Source organism: Etheostoma cragini, chromosome 10 (assembly GCF_013103735.1).
Source record: "Etheostoma cragini isolate CJK2018 chromosome 10, CSU_Ecrag_1.0, whole genome shotgun sequence".
NCBI classification, from domain to species: Eukaryota; Metazoa; Chordata; class Actinopteri; order Perciformes; family Percidae; genus Etheostoma; species Etheostoma cragini.
The window spans coordinates 13944955-13972202 of NC_048416.1; the positions used below are offsets into that span (position 1 = coordinate 13944955).

General features: G+C 40.6%; 2 protein-coding genes across 4 annotated transcripts in view; both read right to left on the reverse strand.

Moving 5' to 3' along the window:
- Positions 1–3853, reverse strand: part of reep2 (receptor accessory protein 2) — a 13923-nt gene extending 10070 nt beyond the window's left edge. The window contains exons 1-2 of the mRNA XM_034882782.1: positions 3582–3853; positions 528–600 (exon numbers count right to left, since the gene is read on the reverse strand). Of these exons, the coding sequence (XP_034738673.1) occupies positions 528–600; positions 3582–3613 (105 nt within the window). The 5' untranslated portion in view covers positions 3614–3853. The remainder of the gene's footprint in view (positions 1–527; positions 601–3581) is intronic.
- A 917-nt stretch (positions 3854–4770) lies between these two features.
- On the reverse strand, positions 4771–26784 carry kdm3b (lysine (K)-specific demethylase 3B). Of its 3 annotated transcripts, none has more exons than XM_034882779.1 (25): positions 26265–26784; positions 20791–20955; positions 18269–18382; positions 17764–17869; positions 17280–17404; positions 16862–16921; positions 16051–16737; positions 14751–15939; positions 14459–14675; positions 14083–14297; positions 13799–13951; positions 13581–13688; positions 13318–13445; positions 12935–13223; positions 12570–12823; positions 11650–11922; positions 11309–11480; positions 11081–11171; positions 9901–10031; positions 9657–9776; positions 9144–9167; positions 7340–7479; positions 6811–6987; positions 6550–6684; positions 4771–5722 (listed from the first exon to the last, which is right to left on the reverse strand). In XM_034882779.1, the coding sequence occupies exons 1-25, from the start codon at positions 26472–26474 to the stop codon at positions 5642–5644; spliced, it is 5364 nt and encodes a 1787-aa protein (XP_034738670.1). In that variant the 5' UTR covers positions 26475–26784; the 3' UTR covers positions 4771–5641. The 3 variants fall into 3 exon arrangements, with proteins under 3 accessions (XP_034738670.1, XP_034738671.1, XP_034738672.1); XM_034882780.1 differs by having other exon boundaries at positions 12935–13220; positions 26265–26783; XM_034882781.1 differs by lacking the exon at positions 9144–9167.
- Positions 26785–27248: the final 464 nt, after the last annotated feature.

Genomic DNA, 27248 nt, shown 5'->3' on the forward strand with positions numbered 1-27248 from the left:
CAGTTCTGAAGGCAAAAGGGGGTCCAACCCGTTACTAGCATGGGGTACCTAATAAAGTGGCCGGTGAGTGTAGATGCTATAGGAGAGCATTATAAAAAGGTATTACTTTGAGTTTTAGAGTCATTATGGTGCCTCACGGACCCATTTTCATGAAGGCTGGTGTGCCCCAGTTAGCTGCCATGCCTGTCTGTGAGACTCATTTTTAAACATGCTCAATATTTTGGCAATCAGTCTTTTAGTGATAGTGCTCAACGATACAGAATAGTCAGTGTAGCCAACCTCACAACAGAGATTACTGTAAGTGATTAATATGGGTGCTCCTATTAAACTATGTCATGTATGTGCCTGACCTATATCTGTGGGCTTTGTATTACATCCCTTCTTACAATCTGCATTTAAAAACTAAAAAATATGTGTCAAAAATAGCAAACAGTTGCCCAGGGCAAAGTACCCCAAAGTCAAACACAGCAGACAGGGGTAAAAAAAACGGTTCTTTGTGATTTAGTAACTGAAAAGGTGATACTTACATATTCCTTAACGTTCTTCGTTTTGACAGCCTTGTATGAAGAGTATGCTGGGTAGAGCGTCCCAAAGGCAAGGCTGCAAAAAGCAGAGGAGCAGAGAAACGTAGGTCAGAGGAGGGGGATTCAGCTTGAGAACATGGCCTCTAGGTATTGACTCTGACACCTAACATGTGTACCAGAAGCAGGGTAGCCATGTTTGCTCTGTGCTTACATAAACACATGTAGCTTTCTGTATAATTGGTCTTCCTCAAAGTCTCTCAGAAGGTTTGGATCTGAATGAACTGCCGAGTTGATGGGCAGTGGTTTGCCAACACTGGTCTGATTATCAGTACAAAAAAAAAATATGATGGATCATGGAGTCAGGAAGACCGCAGCAAGACAAAAATGGAAAACAAAAACAAAAGTGCGCCAGGGGTGGGTCACCATGTGTTGGTCCACGTGCAGACAGGGACACTCTGCACAAAGAGCCGTGTTTTTGATGTGCGTTTGGTCGCATCCTGTGGCCCTGTGGTGATTTGTGCTGATTTGACAGGATGCTAAACGCTGAGTGAGGGGATAGCAGAGAGAATAGAGTTCAGAAAGTCACTACTTTGTCTGCATGCTTACAGTGTAAACCTTTGATTGTGAAATACTTTATCTAAACTAAGGATTTAATGTTGTTGTTTTTTTTTTTTACACAGTGTCCTTTTGATGCTTGTGCTCCCAGCTGCATATCTACTCTTTTTCTCAGCATTTAAGTAGGTCCTTTGTCCCAGTATGTGTCTGAGCTGCTCAGTCATGTGTACGGTGCCTCTCAGCTTTGTACAGTAAGCTGAGGCAACTCGTAGCAGATCTCTAGGCCAGTAGACTCCCTCAGCAGACGCCCTGTGCCTCTCTGTGTCCCAGTCTCAAGTTCACTTCAGAGTTTAAGGGAATCACGTCCTCTTAGTGAGTTTCCAAGATTAGAGATATTGAGCAGAACATGTTTTCTGGTTAGGGATAAGGAAAAATGTCTGTAGAAAAAACCAAAGCACTGTCCGAATACCTTTTTAAAAAAAAAAAAAAGGTAGCTGCATGTTTAAAACAGAGAATAAAAACAGCTAATTAATTTAGTTTTGTTAAAAGGTCCCATGACACGGTGCTATTTGTATTTTTTTTTTTATATAGACATTAGTGGTCTGCAGTCTCTTTCCCAAAAATTCAGGACGTGCCATTTCTGTTTCTGTAGCTTTTTAAGGGGTGGGGGAGGGGGGGGGGCAAGGTGGATGCTTGGGGTGTGGCCTTGACCAAATGCCACTTTGCTCATTTGGAGAAAGGTTTTTCTCTCTCTCTGCAAACCAGAGAAAGGGGAGGTAACCTTGCCCCTTTTGACCTCACAAAAAGGAGCAAGATTCCAGATTGGCCATCTGAGCTTTCATTTTCTCAAAGGCAGAGCAGGATACCCAGGGCTCGGTTTACACCTATCGCCATTTCTAGCCACTGGAGGACCATAGGCAGGCTGGAAGAACGCATATTAAAATGAAAAAAAATAAAATAAATCATAAAGTCAGATTTTCATGCCATGGGACCTTTAACTGTGCATCAGTCATTATGATGCATATCCAGTCACACTGTTTGTCTCCCATCAACACATGTCTACCTGAGGTGCAATGAAGTGGAAGAGCCAGCTGGAAGCCACTAAAAGTAACTGTTTGCCAATGTTATCCTCCTATTTACGTAATCCAGGCAAACAGACTATTTATAGCAATGAAACACCAATAACATGTGTACACCTAGGCCTTTTAAAGACACCATTATAGTTCAGGATTGGGAATTACACTATTAAACTTGAAGTTGAAATTTTGAAGATTTTCATTTAAATTAATGTTTAGGTCTATCACAGGAGGTAACACAATAATGATTTAGCCTCTAGCACATTTTGAGTATTACAAACTGGGTGTTGAGCGTGACATCTTCTGGAAAAAATGCTGTGTTACAGTTCTTCTCCATTGTATACATAGAAAAATGGAACACACAATTCTGAAGACTTGAAGCTCATAAATCAACAGAACTCCAGACCACAGAAACAGAATGCGATTTATTCCATTTATATGCTCCAAACTACAAAACTCTTAGCATAATTCTATTGTTTTCACTTAACTAGAAATTAGATACCAACCAGAATTGATTGCCAATTTAAGTAAAGCCTGGTTAAATCCAAAAGAAATTAACAGCATAATTGACAACATATACATCCAGTGGTCGGACAAAATATCCTGATTAAAAATTCAGTGAGTTGATACAAGTCGACACTAGTGCAGCATTGTGAACAATGTCTGCATAAGCTATCAGGATGATGGCAGCTATTGGCTTTAGTTGAGTCATCCACACTGTTTGAATGTAGGGTGTACAGCACAGGTGAAAGTCCAGGCCTGAACTGCTGATACCTTCATCATTTGTAAAGTCACTCCAACATGTTTTAATATTGAAAATAAACACATTTTTCTGGCCAGTTCCTGAACACAACCTAGGTCGGATCAAGGATGGCTGGATAGAACCACATCTATCACTGCGCTGAGCCTTGCCATCATATTTTACTAACTCATGTTACCATATGGTGAGTCTACAGACGAACAGTCCTCAGGATGTGAGGTTTTAAAAAGCTTTGGCAGGCAGTCTGTTTACTTGTCTGCATCGACGCTGGCATATTAAGTAGGTTTCACTTGAGTAATGAGGCCAGCTAAAAGCCCCTTAGCCTGCCAACACATTATCTGACAGGTAGTTATTGGCTAGCCAGCAATGCATACGTTAGCTACCAGCGGCTAGCAAGCTCTGGATGCAGATGTACTGCATCATTGAAACGTTATTCATTGAAGAAACACAGCAACGGTTACTATAGACAACTGCTTAGCTCGGTGTCTAATTAACAGATTACCTACATTATTTTCTACATTACAGTAATGTAACTTTAAACGGACATATATGGATACTAGCTAGTTGGCGCGGCGCGGCGTTCATCATGAGACAGCTGATGAATGGAGGAGACGCTGATCTGGCTAACATTAAAATAACAACAGATGCAACCCAGCCCATACTCACACGACTATCCTCGAAATCATCCAGGATACCATCTTTTTGGAGCGCCGGCCGTGAGCCTTCACCGCTTCTGGAGAAGTCTAGTTAGTTAGCTAGCGGGCTGTGTGCCCCCCATTCCCCTCTAGGACGCGGCGTGATGCGATATAAACCGAGAAGCTGACCGATGCTGTCTGTCCGCTTTGCTGTGCTGTCAGGTGGGCTCGCGGCAGCAGAGGATATGCTTCTGCAGTCTCTGGCTCCAAGCTGCTCTGCTCTCTACCACTTCTGGAAGAATGGCTCTTAAAGGGCCAGGGCCGCGCTGTAGAATGTGTCATTCTAAGTATATAAATTAAAAAAAAATTATAAATAAAAAGTATCCGTAGGCCTACTACTAACAGAGTAGAAAATAAGACAAGATCTGGCATTGAAAAATTAAGAATAAAAGCATCTTGATCAGAATTTAAATTCTCTAAGAAATGGCAACATTTTACTACTTCCACCACAATTGTAAGATGGAAACACACTAACCGCATTCAACATCACACAGGACCTTAAATTTGGATAAGACAGACATTCATTCTAGATCTAGTACTGAAACAATTACTCGTTTAATCAACAAACCAAACAGAACATTGCATACAATTTTGAGTTTGTGAGTGGTTGGAAATCCTTTCAAATGTTTGCTCTCAGATGTTAGCTGCTTTTCTGTTTAATCATTATTGTAAACTGTAAAATCATCTGTTTTTTGATTTGATCAAATAGATTGATAATGAAAATAATTGTTTGATGTAGCTCTGATTCAGATGTTTTAATACATTTGGATCTTTTAGTCACAAGCGGTGGGAATCACTAGAGGCGATACGATATCCCAATTCTTGTCTCAATACAATATTATTGCAATTTAGCTTTTTTAGCAACTTCAAAATATGTTTAAAAACTTCAACTTCTGTTTTATCTGAAAAGATAAATTTCTCCTGCTGACCACCAGAAAAAATTCTGCCCCATTTAGTGGCCTGAAAACACAATTCAGTTTCTTCTTTCTAGGACCAAAAGGTTTAATTGTCATGTGCAATTTATATAATAAAAGAGCAATACTTGGCATCCGTGCATCGATACAGTATTGGCATGGAATATATCGTAGTACTATGCTGTAGATAGACACCCTGGTTGTATACGCATAGAGGTTTTGTAGGTAACAACAGTACACAAACAGTAGTTTTTGTAAACTTTATTGTGAAAAATCAAAACAGACTGCTAAGATCAATATATATATATTGATACAATGTTAATGGCCAGTAGTTGTTCAGCTGCAATTGTGATTCTTGAACAATGTTGTTGGAAGTCTGCAGTTCATTAAGCCCATGAGACAAAGATAAGTGACCAAAAAAAAAAAAAAAAAAGAAATCTGCCATCTCTGAAGTCCTCCTGATCATTGCCTTGTGGTGTATAAAAAAAAACTTCTTACCCTAAAAGTGAAAAAAAAAAGCTAAAATATTTGGTCTGCTTCCCATCACTGGCTGCATCGCAAATTCATTCCAGTCACAGACGGCAGAAGCAACAACAACAAAAATTCTACAAAAACAGGTTAACCTCGCTCCTATTGAAGAAAAATAATATCAACGTCGTCAAAATAGGAAAGTTAGCCCAGTACTCACATTTTGTCAGTCGCTAATATGGTAGCTGAACCTTTGCTCCAAAGGCACGTCAGCTTTTACCTCCCTTACTCTCACATCTTACATATACAATGAAAACAACAGAACAAAACACACTGACCTTAAATACAGAGTTAATCCAAAAAAAATTGGAAAACAACTAGACAAGTTTGAGAGTGTGTGTAACAGCGATAAAGGACTTCCTTCATCGAAGCGCTGACTAGCCCCTCCCCGCCTAATCCCTCCCCAAATCAAATGTTCTCTTTCTCCAAACCTAGACCTTTCCACCCCCCAAATAACCTACACTTTATCTTTGTACTCTGCTCTCTGCAGCATGTACTTGTGTGTGTAGGTATGTAATGTATACTGTGTTAGTGTACGTAGTGGAGTGGTTGGCAGAGGCTGTTTTCGGACAGCATTACGTTAGAGGAACTAAGGGCGGGCTAGTTTAGGTTCATGGGCCTTCAGTGTTCCAACAGCGTCCTTTACTGCGTGATAGATGATGTTCTTCACCTGAGAAAAAAATGACAGGAAAAGTTTGTTAAAATAAAAACAGTGCCTTAAGCTGCATATGGTCCCCAGTAAAACCTCTCTACACTGCCTTTCTATTGATTTTCAATGGGGAATGGCCGCCCAGCACTGCGCTCAAAGTTCAAATTATTTCAACTCGTTGCCGCTGACCTTTCAAACCTGACCAGGGCTTTTTACAACACTTAACTTACATATACCATGTTTTTCCTCAAAAAAAAAAAACTCACAAATGTGATATGTTGTCCAACATGAGCAGCTGTAGAAGAGCATTGCTAATAACAGAGATGAAGAATAGCAGAATTATAAATGAAATCCCAAACTATAATTCAAACAATAAATAGAAGAACACGAGTATACAATTTGAAGTAATATTACTTGAAAGCCATATGGTAGCACCCAGTTTTCCGAAAATATTGCTTCATTATACTGGAGAAAGTTTTCTTGTCATTAGTTACTTAATAAGCCAAATGTTTTGTCAGTTATGGCTATTTCACATTTCTTTAATGATCTATGCCAAGTTTGCAAACATCCATGATTCTTAAAGAGATACTTTGCTGATTTTAATCCAGCTCTGTGTCAAATTTGTGTGGGCAGAGTGTTTAGATGAATGATGTTTGGCTATTCTCCATGGTGCCAGTGCATGGAGGAACGAAGATATGTCAAATGACACAAAAAGTTGCGGATCTCGACAGACCTCCCGTTTTGCTCCATGGGGAACTCTGTGCACTACCGCCAAGGAAGTCTCTCTCTAGTTAGTTGAATGCTTTACAATATGAAACTGAAACTACAAGAGAGAAATGCACACCCACCTGTAGCTTGTCTTCGTGGTTTGTATGTGTAGTGGACAGGTGTCTGAACTCCTGGGTCAGTCTGAAACAGTGTTTTACATGCTCAGGAGACACAAAGTCCTCTGCCACCTTGATACAGCTGTACAGGTTGTGCACCTGAGAAGGAGAGATCAGAGAAAGAACCATTTTGTTAATGAAACAAGATAAATACGGATCTTGAATCATCTAAAGGAATTGATATCTATATAGCAAGCATCCTTAACACCACACAATATGTCTGACCTGGTGTGGAGCTCCAGCAGGGATAAATACGGCATCTCCTAAGAACTGTACAATGGCCCAACCCTGAACGCTATATTCTTCATAGAGCCTGCGGCGGAGCACCTGGTCCAGGTACCAACTCTGGTCGTGAATGGGGTCGTGGTCTGGAGGGTTCTCTTGACCCTGCTCCTCTCCTACCTGACACAGATAAACCATGACATTTTGATTTTTAGTATAATAATCAAGGATGTAGCAAGTAAACCTATCAGGGTTCCGATTAACATAAATTTATAGAATGTACCTAGTCTAAGGAACGCAGGTCAGTCTTCATAGTGAGTTTTCTGAAGGGGAATGCTTTTCACAATCCAATTTTTGTTTGTGCATTACAATAATTATCTGCTGACATTAGGTAATACACCTTTCATCCAATTCCTCACGGTCTTTATAGAGGAACCTGGGTCTGAGGTTCAAATGTGTTACTAGTACAGCCAATGATAATGCAGCTCAATAGATCAGAGCCTATTTTAGACAGAAATCTACTGGTGCTGACCTTGCGAAGCAGTTCTCTGATCTTCTCTGCATCCTTGGCAGCGTATATGTGCCAGAGAGCTCCAGGTTTCTCCTGTGCCTCGTACACCCTCCTCTTTGTCATTTCATCCACATCGCCCTCTTCAATGGTGGTCATGACCTCTGGAAGACCAAACGAACAAAAACACACACATACAGGGTACCAAAGGGTCATCAGTAGTGTCTCGATGACGACGGCACGATTTTACAGTTGTTTTGTCTCTTCTTAAAGTGGTCTCGTAATCACGTTTTGAGCTATGATTGTTGTTTCAAAATTATATGAAGATTTATTGTCTTATTTATTCCAGTTTGATTTATAGCATAATTTTTTAACATATACAAGTATATCAATGTACATCCATCATACCCTTTGACAAAAATGGCACAGAGCTGTAGTTCTCAACTGCTGACTCATGACCCAGTATTGGGTTGCAGCTCCATTAAAAGTGAACTGTAAGTGTATGGGCCATAACAGTTTCATTCTGAAGTGCACTGATTTTCCAGAGTTTATTTTGAAATACTGTTTGCAGCTGCATAATGTGGCTGTCATGACACAAACAGCCGTAGCAGCAGCACTGTGGGTTCATGTTTTTCCCAAAAGAACTGAAGTAAAAAAAGAAAATGAGTCTAAACAGAAACGATTTGAATAGCCTTTGGCAAAGCATGAAAATACCATAACAGTACTAACGTTTATAGTGTGTAAAAGCATTTTAAATTACTAAACTATTCATTTTGAGAAATCTATGAAATTGTTCAACTTTTTAATGATGTCTGCGACCTAAGACAAATGTCGATCATGTAGCTGGAGCAGTTGAGAACCACTGGGGCAAAGAAAGGGACAAGCTACAGACTACACAATCACATTTACTGACATTGTTTACATCCACTCCACGTCTACTGCATGAAAATATACTGATACATTGTATGCTCTTACGGTGCTGATTTACATGTTATTCAGATAGATGAGTGAAAAATAACAGATTCATGACTGTTTGCCTTTTATCACCAGCTCAGCTTCATTTCCAGTGTTACTGTTTGCTACCTAACAATGTGTATGGACTTAGCTAGACGGCCAGCGAGGTGTCTTATCCCAAGAATGTGTGTGTGTGTGTGCGCGTGTGTACTGGCACAGTCATTATCTGGACACAAATGATTCTTTTACAGACAACTTCAGGTGCCAGGGTAATGTGTGTTTAATATTGATGTGGGTGTAAAATCCCATTGAACGAAGAAGAAGAAGAAGAAGAAGAAGAAGAAGAGTCGGTGTATGAGGACAGCATGCCTACGGTCATATTGTGGGGTGTACCAACAAGGCAATAGGGATGCCAATTTCAGATGCCTCTCATTCAAACTGTTCTCCCACTGTGTAAGGACCAGAGCACAGCTCAACCAAAGGTAAATTAAACTGAATATACTTGCAGTAATTACATTAAATCTTGTGTAAACTTCATGTCAATTTGTGGATTTTCACTTGCTTTATTGACTGAATCTCAAACACATACACATTTTTTCACTCAACCCTGAAATCTACATAGATAAAGAAAGTCAGGATCTCCAAAAAGCAACAGCAGACATTTCAATGCCATCTGTTTTTCATTCAAGTTGTTAATTAAGGTTTAATTTCCATAGAAATGTACAAAACATGCCACAGCAGAAACTAACAGATAAGTCACGGTACTCTGGTCCCCACTTCACAGATAATAACATGACAATAAAGGGAGAAGTGCAGAAGGTTAGTCAAGTAGAAGGGCATGCTACTTGAGTGATACAATTGAGAGTCTACAAACCTTTTTGTCCATCGATATCTGCCTCTGTGAATGAGAGATTTGAATGTAAATGAGTGAGACCCACTGAATGGTCTTTTTCAGGGTCCTTTCCAAACCAATCAAGACTGAAGCAGCTAAAACAGTAAAAGCATAATGTTCGGGAAACAGCTTTGAATGTATTCTTTAAGATTGTTCAGGAGGGATCAGTTGAAGATCAGATGAAAGACACGAATGAAAGTATGAATAATTTTGAAATTAGTTACTTCTTTTATATCCTACATGTATTTTATACAATGTCTTGGATTTGGTACAGGGGAAAATCTAATCATGTGCATGTCATATTGTAAATAATACATATTAAAAAGATTGTGTGATTTGAGTAGTAAGTTGTGCTTCAACAGTTCAATTGTTGGTGTACTGTATAGTGTCTTAATAAATGTTTATTAAGTATGTGTGTGTGTTTTGTATGAGTGAGTGAGAGAGACAAAACAAGACCGAGAGAAGGGAAAAAAGTATGTGTTTAAGTCCACTGACCTTCTCCCAGGTCTCCCTCTACTTCAGGGATGCCAACATAGACCATGACATTGACAGCATCAGACACATCCAGATGGAGATTAGTGGTTCCCACCTTCCTGTCTTCAGATGAAGTTAAGCCTAAAAGATTGAAAGAGAGAAAAGGGAAGACAAATATATTATGGAGGGAGGGGAAGAAAGAGGGGAGACATGTGAGCTGATAGGGAATGAAAATGTTCTGTCAGACTCTGCCAATCCTTCTCACCATAGGCATTGTACATCTTAGGTCCAAGGTCGGGACGCACAAAAAAGTTGGGCAAACGGGCAGCAAGGTTTAAACGACCATCTCTCTTTGTGTACTCAGGCAAGGGGAGGTTATCCATCAGATCGTCAAACCTGGGACAAGTGCGAGAGAACATCAAAGAACAACAAAAGTAAGATCACTAATGTGTTTGTAACTTACAAAAATTACTAGTTGACAAAAATGGTGTTGCATTCATGGCGTGTGTAGAATACCTCAAACATTTATCAATGTAACATGGTCAAAATATGTAGATAGCGAAAATTGAGGTATAGATCATTAAAGCACCAGAATGGCAAAGAACATGCTAACATTAACAACATAATAAAACATACATTTATCTATTGTGGCATGTGTAAAATGTCTCAAAGACCTAACAGATTCCATATGTGCCCAGTGATTCGTAAATATGATAAAAAAGGGAATCTCATTTTGGTGTGCTAGATATGAATCTTATTTGTGGATATTACTCATCTACTATAACTAGGGCTGTAACGATATGCAATAGGAAAACGAAATTGCGACACTCAGATCCACGAACCTGTGTGAGAAGTCAAAACCAGTTATTAACGGAGATGCAACGTTACGAATGGCCGCTGTTCTGACTCGGCTGCCTGGGTCTGATTAACGACGGTTCATTAAACTGCCGTTAGCGTCCTTTGCACTGAAGTCAAGAGCTGACCGGACTGGCTGCTAGCTGGCTGGAGGCTGTGGTGTTTCCCCGAGCCAGGTCTGGTTATACAGTAAACGTCACTAATGAATTCATGGTAGCCCAGAGTTGTGAACCGTGGTCAAGACAATCATACTAAAATTAAAAGTGTTAAACAATGGCATATTCTTATCTTATGTACACTATAGACCTAGCATTAGCTACTTGTCAACCAGCACCTTTACAGTAGGCATCAAAGCACTCCCCTCAAAAGAATATAGGTTTGTATCAAATTGTGGGTCAAAAATCGTGATAACGAACCAAATCCTGGGTTTGGTGTCTCGTTACAGCTCTAACCACCTAAAAAAATATACATTACTATATGTAATAAGTAAAATACATTATTTGTGAATAACCCACCCTGGGAATGAAGTGGGTAGCTGGTTGCGAAATGCACGAGAAACAAAAGCAGCTATATATTTCTGGGTTCCTTACCGTGTGGGCATCATGTCCCTGAAGTCTTCACCTGGAGGCCAATCCTTTAATTTCAATACCATGGGCTGGCCCTCATTATCTTGCAGTCGCTCTGCATTCACAGAAAAACACATCAGTGACCATTTCTGAGAGAAACAGGAGCTCAATTACTACAGTATCAATCAATCAATCAATCCATCAATCCAAACATCCAAAGAATAATTTAGGAAAAATAGTTTGTGCACTCACTGGAGATGACCTCAAAGCCGTCCCAGAAGTCTCGCACCTTCACGTCAGAAATGATGGCACAGTTTCTACAGTTGACTAGGTCTACATCCTGGTCTCCAAACTCCCTACTGAAAGCATCAGGCCGCCACAAATCACCTTTCAGGCGTTTATGTATTCCAGACACCAACACGGGCTGCAGACAAAAGACAAGAGATTAGACGGATGACAGAGCAACAGACGTCAGTGTGGTTAAGTTTCAACCCATGTTTTTTCAACAGCAATATTTCTTGTTTTCAGCTTCATCATGTTCAGCCATAGTTGCCTCAGTTGTTATATTGTAGTTCTTATATTGTAGTTCTTACTTGTCCCTGCTTCCAGCACTCTCTGAAGATCTTCCAATTATTGCTGTTGCTGGGATCCTGTAGGCAGAGGAGTCGTCCATCACAGAGCCAGGAGTGTGAGGTATGTGGTTCCAAGACACTAAGGCCCATTACTCCATCTTTTCGGCCTCCCAACACACCAAGCTCGCCACTCTCAGAGGCCCCGGTCCGGCGGCCTTCTGCCTTCTTGGTTTCTACAACGGAGGCGATGATGTGATCCAGGAAGTTTGGGAGGCTGCTCTTCAACTTGTCACTCTGATAGACAAAACAGGAATAATTGATTATCCAGCTATGTACTTGCACTTACAGGTCAATAACTTTAAAAGAAAAAGCTTGTTTTTTTTTATTGTATAAACCTCAGCATTTTGTGCCGAGTGAAGTGAATGTTCTGCTTGATTACTACAGCAGTAAATGGTAGGAATACAGTTTATAATCAATTCAGTTATTCTTAATCTTAGTAACCTTAAAATTTAAATTAATTTTATTGAAAATGATTTTAGTTAATTCACTCCATTTTGATCATGGGCTACACTGATTGACACTACACTTATTTGCATTATTAAAAATGAAAAAGCAAAAATTAAGACTAAAATTTCACAGTACTTTCTTTCAAATATCCTCCATCAACATCTTCTGTTGTATTTTTCTATAGAGTTAGAGTAGAAATGTGCCTAACACTTTGTAATCCTATTGAAATACACCAAAATGTTAAAGGCATAATTCCACTTTACAGATATAAATAGGCATACACTGTGTGAAGTGTGATATAAACTGATTCAGTTTCATTACAACTGATCTATTTTTCAACCTGAAAATGATCTTGCTGTAAAGGCTCTGATCTTTTAGTTTACATTTGTACACTTGGTAAATCTACATTTGATTGATAAAAGCTTTCTACGTACGCCTGCTGAGGTAAAGACAGAGGGGAACGGTACCCCACTCTCTCCAGGCCCCTGCGGAAGTTTGCCCGGTCCGGAGTTGAGCAGGTCCCGGAGACTGGACCCCTCAGGTTTGGACTGGGCCATGCTGGAGCCCAGTAACAGACTGTTAAATAGCTTAGGGCTGGAAGCAGAAGGCTTTGACAGGGCATTGAGTGAGTCCAGGCCAAAGGGAGGCCGGTTGTCTCGACTCATCATGGAGCGAAGTGAACCAGATTCTGGAAGAAAAGGACAAGAGGATGGTGATGTAACGTCAAATTTAATATTCATTTGGACTTTTTTTTATGTACTCAAATTACACTGACTCAGTATGTCCTTATTCCTAATACCTTTGGTGTCATCCTTGGCTTTCTGTGTGGCCAAGTCTGCCAACCAATGCAGAGCAGAGCTGTTGCCCTCTCCTGATGAGCGTGGCTCTTTGGCAGAGGACTGAGTGAGGTTACAGGGGGAGGCTGCACTACTGGTGGAGTTACTGGTACTGCCCACACTTTCTCCTCCCCCACTGTCTGATGGCGCAGTTTCTGTTTTGATCGCTGATGTTTCTCCCTCTGATTTTGGGGTGTTCCCAACACCAGAAGCTGCAGCTGCGAGGACACCACTACTGCTTGTTGTAGACTGCTGAGACAAGCACAACAACATTAGAACATTCAAGTTAAACATTTTTCTTAAAGCAGAACTCGAGAGCTAAAAAAAATATGACGCAAAACAGTACCTGTGAAATCCCATTGGGGGCACTAGGGCGTACTAGAGGCTTGGTGTGTCGACTGGTACAGGGACAATTGGCCTTAATTCCCCACTTGCCTCTTGCTGAGTGCACCATGTCACCTATGTTGTAAAGCGCTAAAGGAGAAGGGCAATACAATCAACAATTACAACTCTCACTGTACCAATACAAGATAACACATCCCTAATTACTTGATGCTTGTAAGGGTGAGGAGTGATACAGTAATGTTTCAATCATAATTTACATCTTACCTGTCCCAGGTATAATCTGCGTAGGCATAAGGTTCTGTGGCTCATGAGGTTGGCCTTTGGCACACTTCAACCAGGAGAAAACCTCATCCTCGGGACCTTCATCTACATCTAAAGGAAAAAACATATTGATCAACGTGTGTGTTTCTATTAATGTAATACAAAATATACAATAATTTAAAAGAAGTTAGGTTAATACAGGGGTTTCCTAAATGACTCACCCTCCCTTGGCCTGTTCCTGCGGAGCCGGTAGCAGTCTAGACACACTCCAAAGCCGCACTTGCGACACACCCAGTGGATGTTGAACAGCGTGGTCTCACACACGTCACACATTTCTCTGACACCTCGCACTGCACGTTTCCATGCTACTTTCTCTGAAGGACAGGTAAAAAAACAAAACAGTTTTACATAAACATTAGACACTTCTGACAGGGTGAGTTTTGAGAAAAAGCATATGATAACACACCAATTGTGACTAAAATTATTAAAATGTTTTTATACTAACGGTGGGGCTCCACCATCATCATGGCCTCCTTCTCAGACATGACCAACTGACAGAACTGGTCTCCAACATTGGCCAGGATGTACTTGGATGTATCAAGGTCAAGACCCTCTTGGACAGCTGGTGCAGGTAGCCACAGACCCATGGCCATGGAATCGCTCTGCTGAGGACTCAGGAAGCCCTCCACGCGCAGTATACCTTTGCGAGTGAAAGCCAATCTGGTCACAGGCAAAAAGAAAGGTTAATGCCGTAACATTACAAGTATCATTGGTTGATTGATAATAGCTTCCTCTAACCTGGTTTACTCCCTATGACTTCCTCTATGATGCTCAAATACACAAAGCAAGACACTCAACAGCGCAAGCCTATAAACTTGTACCTTCTGAAGTGAAAAAACCGACAGGCCACATTTGGGTCGTCGTCATCATCACTGTCTTCGTCTGTAGCACGATATTTACGGTAGCGCTCCAGACGGCACTCGCGGCACTTGTGCAAGTGCGGGGCCACATTGATGCAGGAGCCATCTTGGAGAAAAGACTCACCAGACTGCTTTAGACGACGCACTTTGCTCTGGTCTTTTAGTACAGACTGGCCCACTAGAGGAGACAACTTAGTGTTAATTATATTGCTTAGCTTGTCACCCCAAATGAGAAAGAGTGGACAAGACTTACCTTTGAAAGGCTTGTTACGCGGACGGCTCTTAGCAGCCACCTGGACTTTAGTTTTCTGCAACATGACCCCATCCTTGGCAGGGTGTGGTGTTCCTCCTGGGATTTGGCCTTTCTCTGGGCCCTCCTCATTCTCACTCAGGTCTGACAGGTCACTGTTGCTGCTGGAGTCAGAGTCACGTTTGGACAATTGGCCTCTTTCCTCCAGGGAAAACTTCTGAGACTGGCTCTGGTCAAAGGACACAGGAACCTCCTCCATTCCACCACGTTCAGTGCTTCCAAACATCGGGCAGCCTGAGGTGGATGTAGGCATCTCCCCAACATCTTGCTCCTCCTTTGTCACAGTCCCTTCACTTTGTGACCTATGTGATAAGGTTGGTGCTGGAGAGGCGCAAGAGCTGGGTGAAGCCGTTGCTGAGAAAGGGGAAGACAGAATCCCCTTAGGTGGCTCTGCCATGGTGAACAGGTTTGGCTTGCAGTCCGAGGCAGGACCATGGGTCTGTGGCTCAGCCCCTGTGAGGCCAGCAAAGGAGGTGTGAGAGGTTTTGTCCCCATATGCCAGAAATGGATTAGCAGGCTCTTTGGAGGCCTGCAAAAAAAGGTTCTGGTGGCTATCTGAAGTATTAAATCCAGATTGCAGCCCTAAGCCCCCCACAGAAGTTCCATTGTTACTGCTCTTCTTAGAAGTATTTTGAGCTCCAGAGGCTGCAGCTGGACCACCAATACTTAGAACAGAGCCTCTTCCTGCTGCAGAGCCACCCATGCCCTGGAAGGCCGATGATGATTTGTTGAGCACACCATTTCCCGTTGAAGGGGTCTCAGGCACTTTGGGCTGCTCAAGCTTTTTCTGCCCTTCAGTGGAGGTTGCAGGCTTGAAAAGGCTTGGGGGCTCTTTAGTCAGGCTCTCAGACACTGCGGTGAAGTAATTGGTGTCCTTGGACTGAGTATGACAAGCAGCTAGGCTTGGATTGGACCCAGAATTCTGGGTCATGCACTGAAAAAACAAGTTTTGGTCTTGCTGGAATTGAGTCTTATTCTTTGCTCCACCAAAGCCAAAGCCAAAGGGCCTGGGGGTGTCCTGGGAGGTTGATGAAGTAGTAGGAGCTCCATTGGTCTGAGAAGTAACATCTCCAAATACAGAAGCAGTGGGCACGGTTTGGGGCAAACGAAAACCTGATGCCGTTTTAGAGCCCTGAGAAACAATGTGATACAGTAAAAGTATGTCAATAACAGAAAAAAACGGATGACTTGCAAAGGCATTATATAATGGTATTGACAGTACTGATCATATTTATAGTCTTACCTCAGTTTGGCTTCCCCAGGTGGGGGCTTTAGGACTAAAACCCACAGAAGCAGAAAGAGCCACACTAGGGCCACTGTCATGCGACCAGGAAATAGTGACAGGCCCCGGGGAAACAAGAGCAGCTGTTTTGGAATAAGCTGACTGGGAGGCCTCCTCTCGATCTGGCTGGAGGGATGGGGAGGCCTTGGGGGCTGGAGCTCCAGGGACCAGGCTAGGCATCTGGCCTAGTGAGGGGAAAGATGTGGTGGAGAAAGGAGAGGGGGCTGGTTTGAGGGGAGGAGGGGTGGGGGTGTGAGTAGTGGCAGTAGTGGAGTCCGCTGCCCCTTGTGTGGAGAGTGAGCGACCATTTTCTTTGACGTGGGCAGAATAACGAGGAGTAGCGTTCAATTGGTCCATCTGAAGTGAGGGAGACGACACTCTGCCCTGAGGAAAGGTTCCTTCTGAAGAGCTTCCGTTTTTGGTTGTGCTGCTGACCCTTTCTCCTAAGTCTCCACCCCAGATTCCCATCCCTTCCGATGGAGTTTTGTTGGAATCGCCACAGTTTTGCCCATCAGCTTCCGTATCTCCTGCTCCTTTAAAACGTTTCAAGTTCATGTCATCCTCACCTTCGGAGGCAGTCCTACGTCTGCGTCCACTGTCACCCTTCATTGTTTCACTGTCCTTCCTTCGCCGCCCATTCTTACCAAGCTAAAGAGTGGGGGGGAATGTTAGGAAGTCATTTTAATGTTGTATCTTAAGCATAAAACACTTTATGCTTTAACAAAATATACAGGGCAGTACCAATTATAGACACACAACATGACAACCTTACCTCCTCCTCTGTCAGCATGACATGTATCACACGAGGATCTACCATTTGATTTTCTTCTTCCTAGAGGTGACAACAGGTGGTATTTACGTGACATCCTTTCACACCATGAAAAATTAGTTTTAAAAAGATTTTTTTTTAAATTTCATTTTTACTCTTGGGTTTTGCCCATTACAGAGGAATTTCATAGCATTGTATACTGTTTTTCTTTTTATGTAGCAAAGCTAATGGTGTTCAGTAGAGGTTGAATAAAACAAGAAGTGAGGAAATACAGTCATTTGAAACAAACTTATCCAGTCTGAATGTGACAGGAGTTTCCATCTAAATTTGTTTATGTCATAAAGAGTTTCTAATGGTTGTGTATTTTGATCCACACAATTTGCATCCCATTTTTTCTTGTAGCATAGATAAGGTTATCTACCTTATCTAAGGTAATCTCCATTATGTGTGAGATAGGATCGTGCTGTGAGACCAGTCCTGCAGCCCAGCACTCCTCAAACTCCGGCTGGTACACGCGAACCCTGCGTCCTTGAATAGTGTATGAACCTGAAGGCAGAAACACAGCAAAAAGTAAGAGTTAGATTCTGGCAGTCAACGAGAATCCAAGCTAGAAAATGTTAGACATTAAAGTCTCTAAATATAGTTCCTACTGCAGTGTTAGTGAGATTTACAGTGATTGTAAATCTGTGTTTTTTCTAAGTTATATATCATGCTTTCACTGCTTATCATGTAATGACACATGCCAAGTTTAGGCATTTTAAATGAACAGTAATTCCAAGGCTGCCAATTTGAGAAAGTCCCCAAAATAAAACATGTAAAACAATGTTAAGACATAACACCCCAGAGAACACATGGAGGCAGTAATGTAAACAAAACATAAAAACGTGTTTGACATTTTGTCTCACCCTTCCTGAAGATCTCCTGCAGTTCAAAATCAGTACGCCAGCTAGAGATGGCAGCCTGCAGGGAGGGCTGCTCTAACAGCAAAGGATGTCTTATGTCTTTATCGACCTGCACAAGGACACATACCACACTGTCCTCAAATAGTGGTACAGTAATAATAGCAGCCATAACATGAAACTTCAAAATACAACTGTAAATGCAACTTACAGTTACTACTGTTATTTCATTGGGTTATCATTTTAAACATTTTAACAGTAATAACAAATACCCTGTCCCAAGAAATAGTTTATTGTGCCTGCTAAATACTCCAAAAGCACAGAGGTATTCAAATCACATCTGAGAAGCACAACGACAAAATGCATTCAGGACATTTTTTATAAATATCCTAAATAATTAGTCCATTATCAAAATGTGTACTGTCAACAAACTGGTTTACAAACTAATCAGTCTAGCATTTGACACTACTAAAGGAATAACACACACTGTAAAAAAAAAAAACCTACACACCTCAAACCTCTGGACAGTTTTCTTATCAGGCAGGAACTCAAAATTCTTGTTTCCAAAATACTCAACAGGAACCAGTGATCCTAAACCCACTCTGTCCACCAGGGAGCGGAAGACCTGAGGAAGAAGGGAACATGAATTTCTTAGACCCTGTGGAAATACACTTGGTAAGATAACCCTATACATTGCAAAAGAATTCTGATATTTTTAAAAATTAGGGCTGCACAATATTGGAAACACACACACACACACACACACACACACACACACACACACACACACACACACACACACACACACACACACACACACACACACAACTTTGGGGTCACTCACAAATTTCCATTGGACTCCATTATAGACAGATTAGTAAACAAAATGTGCCTTTGGAACATTGGATGAATGGTTGCTGATAATGGGAAATGTAGATATTACATTAAAGATCAGCCACCCACCCAGATCAGCTGGTATCCTGTCTATAATGGAGTGAAATGGAAATTTGTAAGTGACCCCAAACCTTTGACCGGTTGTGCATGACAAAATAAAAAGTAATATTTAGAAGATTACATAAATAGCTCTATTTGGAAATAGGAAATCATTCTCGACATACTGCGGTGATTTTATTTAATGTAAACTATTATTTGATAAACTTGAATGCTTTAAAAATGCCAAAGCAAGTAAGCGCTGTGACTAACGTTACTCTTCTGAAGTGGTTTTGGAGGGAAATTAGGTAGGATATGCTAATAGAGTAGCATGACACCATTGTATTCATATAATAATCAATCCAGGCTAACGTGAATGAAAGTGACGACGTGTTGCTTCTTCTAAATGTCAGGTTGTGGTCGACTAGCGGGGCGAGCTCGTTCGTTTGATAAATTGATCAGACCTGTAAGTCACGCGCACTAGCAACAAACTCTGTGTATCCAAGAACAATTCAATCAGTGGAAATGACGTTAGATCAAACAGACTTCTGTAGTAGATTAGTGTTTCCAGTGTTGTGGCTCCGAACCGTAAAGTAAGCTGGGACGGACGGATGTTTATGCAAACATAAAACACTGACTGCTGTAGCTTTACTGACTACAATCAAAACTATGCGCATCACTGTGTCAGCAGCAGCTGTTGCCTACGGTACTTTTCTACACACAGAGAGCCTCACTTCCCATAACAAACCCTGTCGGACTAACGTCCCATACACACGCTGCCCACATGGCTACCTGTCTTAAAGGGGAAGGGTCAGCCGGTAATAATCATGTAAAAGGAGAACGGTGGAAGTTTACTTTTCTATCAAGCAGCAAAAACGTTTTAGCGTCAACAATGTAACGATGTGACTATCGCGCATGCATACATTGTGATGTCAATGCTAAAACACAATATCGTTCAGCCCTATTCAAAATGTTAATCGATTAATATATTTCATCATAATTAAATTGCATGATTGTCCACAGTTAATGGGGATTAATCGCCAGGTAATAGCATATTTTTTTACCTGTTCAAAATGTACCTTAAAAGGGATATTTGTCAAGTGTTTAATTAATCTGATCAACAATGGGAGTAGACAAATATCTTCTCTTTATAGCAATTGTATGTATATTTGTTATCGAAAATCAATCAACACCACAAAACAATGAGAAATATTGTCCAGAAAGCCTCATAGAAGTGTTTCTGTTATTTGTTTTTGAGTTAGGGATGTCAAAATACCCAAAATATGGTAGTATATTCAATACCAAAATCAAAACCACAGTGTGTATAAAAAACAAAACAATACTACCAATAATATTTAAACATTATATTAAAAAAACAATAATGATGGAAACTACGAATGACGTTGTCATTGATACCAATACCACTGAAAATTCATGATTCTTGATACCCAATTCAATACCACAGCTTTCTGTCACAGTGGAGGGGTTTAGGTGGAGGGGGCAAGGACTGCTACATGTAATGTAAGTCCGGAGAAAACACCAGTTTTCTGGACCTGCAGTATGCTGGAATTAACTGACGTTAGAAAGGCCCTCTAAAACAAGGGAAGTTAGCTAACGTTCATTTCAGCTATGGGCGCAAAAGGTCTTTATGACCACATTCTAGTCATTTTGTAGTGAGTCATTTATTTTTCTTGTATTTCTGCTCATACTATTCACTTGAGCACATTACTCTCTAAATTTACTCATATAGCATTTGGGGGTTCAGCAACAAAGGCTTCAGGGTCGAGAGTGTTAAAATAAATGAAGCATTTTTCTGTGAATCTTGACTGCATAAATTAAAACATTCTGGAAAGTGTTAGATGTTTGTTTCTTAAAAGTAGTTCGTAATGGTAAGGGTCCAAACTTGAGAATACTCAAAATAAAAGTTAAAGTTCAGTTCAACCACAGTTGGCAAATAGCATTGGGCCTATTTGGCAGCCATGGACGGCCTTGTCCTAATGCCTACTCCCCATTTCAACAGGTAGCCCAGATCTTTTCAAGGCTAGACTTGTTTGCATGATGCAGCTGGTCCTGCTTACTCCCACTGTTGAACTGAGCACTCACCAGAGCAGGCCAGGCTGGGGCTGATGCTGGGGCTCCAGCAGTCCCAGTACCCTCACTCTGATTGGCCCAAACAATGGAGTCTTCCACCAACACGGCTTTCACCCCCTCATCATACACTTGCACCCAAGAACACCTCTGCAGGACATTGTCAAACTCCACAAATACCTGCAGTGGGAAAAACAGAAAGAGACGGGACATAAACACAAGGACTGATATATGCAATATAAGACTGCTACCTGAGCAGCTGCAACTATAAAAAAATACAATTAATTAAAGTAACAAGCAAGTAACATAACACTTATTTCAAAAGACAGGATGACTGCAAGTGGATTGGCAAACTACTATACGTCAGAGCAGACAGCCACACGGCCTCTTCACTGGCCAAGAGCTCACTAGAAAAAGTTGTCACCTAGCAAAGCAATGCTTGAGTGTACCAGCAACTCCCGCTGAAAGAGCATTTCATGTCCGTGACAATACAGTATCATACTAATACTACTACTAATACTACTAGTATTAAAATGAGGATAAGGAAAATTTCCAGTCTGTGTTGTTGTCATCCTTTTCTTTCTTAACGTTTCATGCCGTGCGATATCAGACTTTACAGTGGCCCCTTCACTACTAGACCAAGAGCTGGATAGCACACTTTATTTTGCATACAACTAGGAAGAAAACTATATACTAAACTTTTGCATTCTTTAACATCTTTGCACTAATCCATACAGCCTTATTTTCTTATTGATACATAGTAATCTTGTACATTTGTTTATTTATGTTATTGTTTCTTTTACATTTATTGTTTATTTCCTTTGAAAATGTTTGTGTATGCACCATCCACCAAGGCAACTCACTTATTGGAATTTTCTGATTTTGATTTCAGGTACTATAGACTCACATGAACAGACGTTCTGGCAGGATCACAGGTGGAGTGCCTTGTCAGTCGTTAGTTATTGAGCTACTTTGGTTTAAAAAAAAAAAAAGGGCTTAGTGATTAATTGGCTTAACATGGAAGACAGCCTTAAAAAAGGAGGGGAAAGGCCATGGATGAATAAGAGAAAGGCAGTGAGAGGGATGGCAAATCTGGCACTGGCTAACGTTCTGAAGTTGCACATTGACGTTTATGTGTCAAGTTTAAGTATCAATCTTTCTCCAGAATCACAGACTCCACTTTTAAGAAGACGATATACATACACACCAGGAAACCTTCAGTTAGTCCTGAATGGATTGGGTATAGAATTGGAACTGTTGTAAATGAATGTATCAGGATCTTTTTATATTAACCTGTATTTGCAGGGTAAGGTCAGTGAGCAGGATTGCCATTTGTTACAAATCACACCGACAAATACACACCATCAGACCAGCAAGATGCCTGTGTGAAAAAGTGTAGCCCTCTCATTAATTTGCACATTTCTACACACTCTTTATTTCTACTGTTTACATCACAATTGTCAAAAACAAGAGATAAAAACGTTTGTAAGTCCTGCCTGTGGGTATTGCTAACTGTATTTTGAAGTGGTGCTGTAATGAGGTAGGGCTACTTATCCATAGTTAGTTTATAGTACATGGCAGTACAGCTACCAACCAAACATCCTAGGAAAGGAGGAAGAAAACGCTCCGAGTTGTTTTCATTTCTTTAAACCAATCACAACGGCCTCGGGCGGTGCCAAGTTTTAGACACAGCAACGGTGGACCTGCAAATTGGTCTCGGCAAGGAACTCGTTTTGGTGAAACATTTGCACCCCGCAAAGAAAACGCCACATACAATAAATTAGGTTAACTGTTCACACAATAATGTTACCAAAGCTATTAAAATCAGCTGGATACATGTTTAATTTGCTCTTACCAGTGTATTGCCATGTGCACTTTGTCCACAGCAATCCCAGAAATCAGTCACAAAACTTCCCAGTAACATAGCAAATGCCGTAAACCTATTCTTTGTAAATCTTTACAAATCATTCACAGAAAGAACCAAGCAGGCCTGCCTTATTGCTCAGGCAGCCCATACTTTTCCACAAAGCTTTCCCGCTCTCTCAGCCCGTTCAGTCTCTCAATGCAAAAGTTTTTCTTCTGTACACTGTGGCTCATAAAGATATCCTCGTCTCCACAGTAAATGAAGATTTGTCATTTCTGACATAAACACTTATTTTCTTGTTTATGTCGTCTCTTCCACAAACCGCTGAGTATGACCAAAACTCCTGATCTGCGGCATAATACAGTTCTAAGGTTAAGTAAATGTAGTGCCAGAGGAAAGGTCTGTCTAATGGCAAGGTAAAGCAGTAAAAAAATTCTAAATAAAGCGCCGCTTGATATTGTTTTTTTAGGTGCCCCATTTTTTAGGTGGCTAAAACGTTTTTGCTGCTACCCCCGTCCATAGCTGTGCATTGCTTAGCTTCCGTGTACGAACCCCACTTCAAAATATCCAAATTATCCCTTTAACCCAGTAATCTGTACTTAAACTATACATCATAGATTGTATTTCATGTCTCACCTTCAACAACACACCCAAACAAATGCAGTCCACAGCAATGTTTCAGTCTGAATCTCCACTTAAGTGTTTGGCTTAACGGTTCCTCAACTCAAGTTCAAGAGAAAAGGGATAGCAATACTATAGCAAATGAAACTGCCAGAGCTCTAATAAGACAAGAAAATAGATACAGAAAATAAACTTGTTTCTCAATGCAAGATATTTTAGTTATGTTTTCTGTGTCAAAATACCAAAATAAAACTGATGTGTATTGGTTCACAACGGACAATCCAACTGACCAATGACACCCATTAACCAAGGTTTCAACAGCTAAACTTCTTCACAAAATAAACTTAACAGCTCTTCTCATGAACTTTGTGTGAGATTTGTGCCGTTGACTTTTATCACACTTACTGAAGACACCATGATGCCTCCTATCTGTCCCAGTTATAAAGTTGATAGCGGAGGTTTATTATTGTGGAGTCAAACACAACAGATAGATCCAAGGTTTGGACTACAATTGTTTTATGATTGAGAAACAGACTGGACTCTTATCAGTCTGCTGGCCTTCCCCGGTCACTGCTTCTTATCAAATCAGATTTGTTTGAACTCAGGGTAGGAATGTTATTGATGAACTCCATCTATGCAACTGACCAGCCAACCTGCTTGGGGTTGAACGCAAAAAGGAGTGAGTGAAACTTAAGTTAAGTAGGTACTATTTGATTGAGGTTAAATGCTGCAAGAGACAAGTGCCAAGAGGAAAACGCTCTCGAGGCACTGGGGTAGCCGATTCACACATAATATACTTTAGAGGATTCTCTCAAGACTCGTTTAAGAACCACTTTTTGTTTGGTTGGTTCAGTAAAATGACAAAACAAATAATTCCACATTCTTCGATATTTATTAATGGTGTAGTGATATTTTCTTGCACAATATAACAACACAAAGTGTGATATGTGAACCAGAAAAATGTGCCACAACTAACTCTCAAACTGTGAATACAAGTTGTGCAGAGAAGGAACAGGAGCATAAATTGATTTGTTTGGACATTTGTATCTCAGTGTCATGTTCTCTTTTGTTGGAAGGTGATGCTTGCTTTGAGGATTTGTTGTGCTTTGGAAACACACAGCAAAAATAGAACTCTCCAACTGGAAGATGGTGAAAAGCAGAAATCCAGATGACAACCGAACATTATTAGATTGGTATATCTAGATTATCACCAAGCTGTACTCCAAATATATGTAAAACCTTTCTGCAATGTGCTCTGCCACCTTTTCACAGAAAAACCACTCAATCAAGCCTCTGAACAAAACATCTTTAAAGATTTAGCACATAGTGGGTTTTTTTGTATTTGTTTCGACATATCCCAGGTGTCATGCTGGTTATTCCTCAAACTAGAGTAACATCGAAAAACTAGCATTTGCTCTAAGTGGTTGACATAAATTCACGTGTTGGTAGGTTGGCGGGAATCTGAGAAGTAAACCGAGACATGGCACCTGTTTTCTTTCTCCACACAAAAACTGAAACAACACCTGGTGACCCATGACATACTCTGTACAGAAAGGTGAAAAATGAATTTAAAACTCATTGAACAGGTGTATGATCCTATGTGTACTTTTTTCGTTTTGTTTGTTATAGTGAAAGGTTTTATGAGCAAACCTGTTTCTGATAACCTCCCATTTAGCCCTGTAAATCAAAGATCTCAACTAAATGTGATTGCATTGACTTTGTTGTCAAGGTTCATAATGGGAGGGCAGAAGAATACTTTCTCTGACAGAAGAGAAAAAAAAAAAATAAAGATAGCCAAGTTTATCGTTAATGGACCTCATTTCTCTCTTCTCTCATTTTGGTGAATGCAAACCAAAATGCATCAGAAAAGAGAGCCAATCTTGTTTTTCCAACATATAAAAACGCACCTTCTTATTCTACAGAGGGATAATTAAAAACGTAATTGTTATGAGTCAAATAATTTCTAACAAACAAAAAGGACATCCTGCTACAACCCAATAGATCCTAAATGATTTAAGTCCTTAAAACATATTTATTTTAATTAGTTTAATAATCATACATTAGCCAAATGGGATAAATGTATTGTATTTAATACTCACTCATACAAATCTCTCGAGATTCTTTCCAACTAGCTAAGTGCTTTTTAATCAAACTAGCCGTAAGTTCTAAGAAACCACTGATTTATTATTATTATTATTATTATTATTATGTGTATATGTAAGACTTTAAAATCTTTAAACGTTCTGCAAAAATAAGTGTTAATGTAAATTATTACTATTTAACTTGATAATTGCTTTCCAATGAAAACCCTGACTTTAGCTATGAAGTGTAACGCTATACTTATGTGTTATGTAGGTCACCCACCACCTCCCCACATTTTTACAAGTCTCAAATGTCTGCAGTTTCGGAGCCCGCAGAAGCAGCTTGAGAAGATTTATTTCATTCTTACAAGAGTTTATTAGACAATAAACTTGCGCTTTAGTCTGAAAATGTAGCTAACAATGTGGAAACCACAGTTAAGTCGAAAGAATTCCTGGTTCACCCTAGTTTGAACTTGTGAGGCCTTTAACTAGACTAACGTTAGCTGACGATGGGAACTGACGAGCTAGCTAACGCTGTTATTCGCTGTTGCTTGCAAACGAATTGTTACACTCTCGTGACCGTTTGGTTATCTCTGCCGCATCTGTGTTTTGCAACTGATTGCTAGGGGGTTAAGCTCAATATTAGTGAGCTTAATGTCATTCGTTAACATGCTAAAAAGCGAACAAAGCAAAGGCCAAAAAATCCCCGGCCTCGAGTTTAGCTTCTCCTCACTGGTTGAGACTTGTAGCTTGCTAATACATGCATGAGCTCACATTACCTGGCAACAAATGCACCAATATTGACGGTTAAAAACAAGTTACAATGCGGTTGAACACATATTTAAAAGCTAGTATACATTTTATTCAGACATTGGTAAGAATTTAGCTACGCAGTACGGCTTCGCTTGTATGTAAACACTGACCGTCAGCCCTGCAGCAGCAGTGGTTGTTGTTGTCGCCTCTTCTCCGCTAACCTCCGAAGCGGCCAGGCCGATGACGCTAACTGCCCGCACTGTTCCCCGAAGCCAGTCCCGGGCCCAGGCAGCCTTCTCCGGCTCGGATCCATTCGCGGACCTGCCGTCGTCGAGGAGCAAAAGCAGACGCTTCCCTATCAATTCAAGAGAGTCCCCCATGGTTTGCTCGCAAGCTAGTTGCTTTCAGTGAGCCACCATGAACAGTGTAACTTCTCCGCTTGGGATGGGAACTCAGGAATGCTAGCTAGAAGACAAGCAGAAAATAGCTGCGGCGACTTTGTGTTTAACGTCGGTGGAAAGGGGAGCCCGTTAGAACCGGTGCAAACGAGGGCACACAGCGGCGGACGAAGTCACGCCAGGAGTTCACACAGTCGAGATGTTATTGTCCTCAGTGCTAGCGCAACTATCCTGCTCTGTCCGCCATTGAGCCCTGCAACAATCAAACGCACTCCTCGTAGACAGGCAGCACTGCGGAGATAGAGAACGAGTGTGTGGAAACACCGACCTCTAGCGACAGGCCTGTGAATCACGATAGTCATTAAGTTGTGCACTTTAGGATGCTTTTAGTTTTTCAGGATGTTCCGCAGTGTTACAGCGGAGGTGGACAACCACGACTGAAATAAAAAGTTAAATCACTTTAATGAAATAAAGAAATAAAAATGTATTAAAAAAATATTATATCTGGTATATTAGTAGTTGTAGCAATTGTTGTTGTTGATTGTGACCACTAGGAGGTGCTACGCTGCTATGAACAATGCAGTGCAGTGCGGAGTCAGTACTTATTGGGACTTTCTCCCAGAGAATATAATAGAATATATTATTATTATTATTATTATTATTATTATTATTATTATTATTATTATTATTATTATTATTATTATTATAATTTCCATTAGTAAAAAGGTTATTGTTTAATACGTTTATTAATGACTA